The sequence below is a fragment of the Phaethon aethereus genome (genome assembly GCF_964289735.1).
Source record: "Phaethon aethereus genome assembly, chromosome: 3".
In the NCBI taxonomy this organism is placed as follows: Eukaryota; Metazoa; Chordata; class Aves; order Phaethontiformes; family Phaethontidae; genus Phaethon; species Phaethon aethereus.
The window spans coordinates 93412910-93417656 of record NC_138576.1 but is presented as its reverse complement, the minus strand read 5'-3'; the positions used below and the strand labels follow the sequence as shown (position 1 = coordinate 93417656).

Sequence of the window (4747 nt, the reverse complement as noted above, 5' to 3'; positions counted from 1 at the left end):
TTCCAAGGCTAACTTGCAGCAGTATCTTGGTTTTGAGGAAATTGCTGTGTAACTCCCCCTTGGAAAGTCTAATTTCCACTAAGAATTTTATCAAGGCTTCAGGAAGGCAGAACTTCTCACAAACCAGAAATTCAAGGTTTTGATCTGACAAGCTGTATTGTGACAGCTGAGATGCCAGATCAGATTACACAAAGAATTTTACGTAAGACCATGTCAGAACAGAAGCCGAGCACATTTCAACTCTGCATCTTCTAGGTCTTTACATGTAAGACTGAGCAGATCTGAACAATTCAAGGATCCAGCTTCTGAGGGAAGTAACAAAAAGACTTTAAAGATGAAGTCTACTTTTCCAGTGTAAAAGTCCTGTTCTTGACTTGAGCAAAGGTTCTCCTCCACAACACAGTAGTTCTTTTTGCCTGGAGCGACAGTTATTATTTTAGTTCAGACCACCCACCTTCATCACAAGACCTAAGGATTTATAAATTTGGAAGAGCAATCAGATAGGAAGGATAATACAGACCAAAAACTCCTGAAATAGTGAGACATTTTTCAGCAGACTAAGCCAGGAGGAAATAAAGTATAAAACACAACAAAGCAAAAATAACATGATTGCAATAGCTGCTGTAAGAATATGTTTCTACTTTCTAGAGAATATTTACTTGAGAAGTCCTGCAAGATAATGACTTTTCATTCATCAAATACTTCTAATGTTCTAATCATGGTATTTGAAGCTGATCTACACAGAAAATATCTAATTCCCCATTTCACCCAAACTTCCTATAATGTTAATGACTGACAGATTTTTCCAATGAAAGTTTGGCCTAAATTCTCATTAGGTTTTAAACTCCCAGGTCCCATAAGAAACATGTGGCCAAGCAGAGCCTCAAACATGCTTTCTAAAATACAAAAAGCACTATAGTCACAGAAGCACTATTCTTCTTGGAGCATGAATGCACTGGAAATTTAATCCAGGCTTATACACACAGAATACAAAGTCAAAGGCAATTAAGCATTATCTTAAAAAGAATCAGAGTTCTTGGCCATTCTACATCTCAGTTCCTCATTTACAGGAATAATATGGGAGACTGTAGCTGCATGTGTCATTAATGCACAATAATATAAGTGCTTAATCAGAAACAGGGGTAACGACTGTGTTCCTAAAACACACTAAAATGAATAGAATTAGTTGGCACCAACTCTTTAGAAATTTTAAGGATAAATATAATATATATTAAATCACAGAATCACAAAATCACTAGGTTGGAAAGGACCTTCAAGATCATCAAGTCCAACCATTAATCCAGCGCCACCATGTCCCCTAAACCATGTCCTGAAGCGCCACATCCACACGTTTTTTGAACACTTCCAGAGATGGCGACTCCACCACCTCCCTGGGCAGCCTGTTCCAATGCCTGACCACTCTCTCAGTGAAGAAATTTTTCCTAATATCCAATCTAAACCTCCCCTGGCGCAACTTGAGGCCATTTCCTCTTGTCCTATCACTAGTTACTTGGGAGAAGAGACCAACACCCTCATCGCCACAACCCCCTTTCAGGTAGTTGTAGAGAGCGATAAGGTCTCCTCTCAGCCTCCTCTTCTTCAGACTAAACAACCCCAGTTCCCTCAGCTGCTCCTCATAAGAGTTGTGCTCCAGACCCCTCACCATCTTCGTTGCCCTTCTCTGGACACGCTCCAGCACCTCAACATCCTTCTTGTAGTGAGGGGCCCAAAACCGAACACAGTATTCAAGGTGCAGCCTCACCAGTGCCGAGTACAGGGGCACAATCACTTCCCTACTCCTGCTGGCCACACTATTCCTGATACAGGCCAGGACGTTGTTGGCCTTCTTGGCCACCTGGGTACACTGCCAGCTCATGTTCAGCCGCCTGTCAACCAGCACCCCCAGGTCCCTTTCCGCTGGGCTGCTCTCTAGCCACTCCTCCCCAAGCCTGTAGCATTGCATGGGGTTGTTGTGGCCAAAGTGCAGGACCTTATTAAACCTCATACAGTTGGCTTGGGCCCATTGATCCAGCCTGTCCAGATCCCTCTGCAGACCCCTCCTACCCTCCAGCAGATCAACACTCCCACCCAGCTTGGTGTCATCTGCAAACTTACTGAGGGAGCACTCGATTCCCTCATCCAGATCATCTATAAAGATATTGAACAAGACCGGCCCCAGAACTGAGCCCTGGGGAACACAGCTTGTGACCGGCCGCCAGCCGGATTTAACACCGTTCACCACAATCCATGATTTACATGTTCTGATAGGAAGAGACAGATAAATGTCGTTATCTAATGAGGAACAGTCTACAAACTATGTCAGGATTTTACGTAAAGACTTCAGTGAAACCTGCTGGAACTTTGCCATTAACTTCACTAGGACCAAAATAGTAGCCTAGCAGTCTCTTGTCTCTAATTACTTAAAATCAGTGTATATCCCAGAGGGTCCTACCTGCTTGGAGTTTGCCCTTAAAACCTTGGGAATTAAATCAAATTGTAGAACTCAACTGAATTAAGATAGTAGAATTGATCTGCCCCTTGTCCCATATTTCTGCAACTCTACTGCAGTCTGTTTCATTACAGCAGAAAACAAAACTTCATATTTGGGTGAGGCTATGTACTGAATCACAAAGACATAGCAATTTAAAGTTTTGTTTATTGTATTGCACAAGATATCTATGCAATCCACGTAGGTACTGTATTAAAAGATCCACATTTCCCAAAACATTGGATGTTGCAGCACACATCACAAGCATTGTGAATAACCAGTGCCTTCTCCAAAAATTAAAATAATCAGTTGCAAGTTTAAGCATGTGTGGCAATAAATGAAGAAAAAAAGCGAGGAGTATCAATACATATTTCTTTTCAAACACACACATATACAATTTTCAGAAGAGCACCCATAATGCCAAGCGACTATTTTGATGAGATACTGTATGTGTAGGCTCTGCAGTAAAAAGCCAATATGCACACAAAAAATATTTAAACTTTTAAAATAATTTAACCATAATATCTTGCATGTGTCACCTGTTTACAACATATCATTTCATATACAATGTCAGGCCCAAGCCTCAACTTGTGTAAATTTGTGCATACTCATTTAAAGCAGCTGAGACTCTGGACCAGGTGTTCAAACTGAAAAAGCCTTCAAATTGTTCACATCTGAATACAGAGCTGTAGTATAAGACCAAGAAATTAGTACAGTGAAGGTGTAACAGAAATGGTACTATGGAAAATGAAGAAAAACACTATCAAACCCTCAAACACAAGGTTCTAGAAAGAGGCCTACATGTAGAGTAATGTTGCAATAATTTATAAAAGTGAATAATTAATATCAGTCTCCTTTCTGACACTTAGAGATTCTCATATATTCAGAAGCCCACAGGAGTGTCACCAATCGTCAACAATCAGTATCATCCTCAAACTGTGTTTCTTAAGTTTCTGATCATTAATACTGGTACTTAAAAACATTTTATATTTGCTGAAAACTGTTATTTAAGTTTACCTTCCTGCTATGAGAATTTAGTGTAATAAAAGTCATGAAAAACAATAGGTAAAAAAATAGTATTTTAAGAATATCTTTAGAAAACCCGTCAAACAACTGCAAATACAGCTGATTTTTAAGTGTCTCTGCTTTTGAACTATGTTTTTTTGTTTGTTTTTGTTTAAGTGAATCATTTATAAAGAAGCAAGGGAGTACCAGTTCTAAGATTTATTCTTGTCCATTACATTGAGGACCTCATCCAAAAGTGAAGGTCCCAAGTCAAGTTGTAGGGAGAGAAGAGAGCCTGCAAGATCTGAAAGGGATTCTTCTGACTTAGTCTTTGCCTTGGTTAGTTCACATGAAAGTTGACTGTCATCAAATAAATCAACTGTTTGCCAATCAGTGCATCGTTCAGAAAAGCTGGATGAGTGACTGTCTCTACCATTACTAAGATGCGAAGAGCCACCATTTTGCTCCCATATGTCATCTTTGTATGTTTCTCCATCCTCCAACTGTTTACTTTTCTCCTGCAATTTTTCTTCTATTACTGGCTCACAGCTAAGCCTAGGATTTCTTGATGACCTGATGGATTCTTGCTTTGAATTAAATGTCACTGGTGACAATAAAGGCAACATAAGGGCTTGAGAACCCCCGATGGCAGGAAGGGAAATAGCATTTTTGAGCACTGGTGATGGAGTTTCTGTAAACATGGATTCAGAAGTGCTGTTTGCCCTTAAGAATTCATTGTGGCCACTGGACTGGCTTATTCTGGTTTCTCCTTCATTTCCAGGCAATAGCTCATAGTTGCCCTGCAAAAAGGAGATGTCTCCAAAAACATCGTGTTGTCCTTCTTTTCCAATGTGTATGGTGTGACGAAAATCTCCAAGTGGTGGACTGATCATATCAGGAGACAAGATATCCCTTAGCTTGAATTTCTTTCCTTTCTTATTGTTAGCAGCTTTCAAGTAGATGGGTGTCTTGGCTGGCATCTTGCTTGTAGTTTCTGAGAGAGGAAGTTATTGGGAAAAAAAGGGGGGGAAAGGGGAGGGAGAAGCCTCTCGCTCTTGCAAAGTCAGTTATTCTCAGCAGATCTTCAGCATTATCAGCATTACATCATCGTCTTGAACCACTCTTGCACATGAAGTCCCTTTATTCTGATGCAGAGAACTGCGGGGTATGTGAAGGTGAACGTCTCCCAACTGCAAATCTTTCCAAGGCGGAGCCCAAGTTTCAGGTCAGTTAGCAACCAAATGCCCTGCTACT

The 4747-nt window shown here is 40.6% G+C and overlaps 1 protein-coding gene across 1 annotated transcript; it reads right to left on the bottom strand.

Moving 5' to 3' along the window:
• Positions 1 to 3670: 3670 nt before the first annotated feature.
• On the bottom strand, positions 3671 to 4473 carry CDC42EP3 (CDC42 effector protein 3; the record flags this gene model as incomplete). Its single annotated transcript, XM_081998151.1, has 1 exon — positions 3671 to 4473. The coding sequence occupies one exon, from the start codon at positions 4471 to 4473 to the stop codon at positions 3706 to 3708; it is 768 nt and encodes a 255-aa protein (XP_081854277.1). The 3' UTR covers positions 3671 to 3705.
• Between the last annotated feature and the right edge of the window lie 274 nt (positions 4474 to 4747).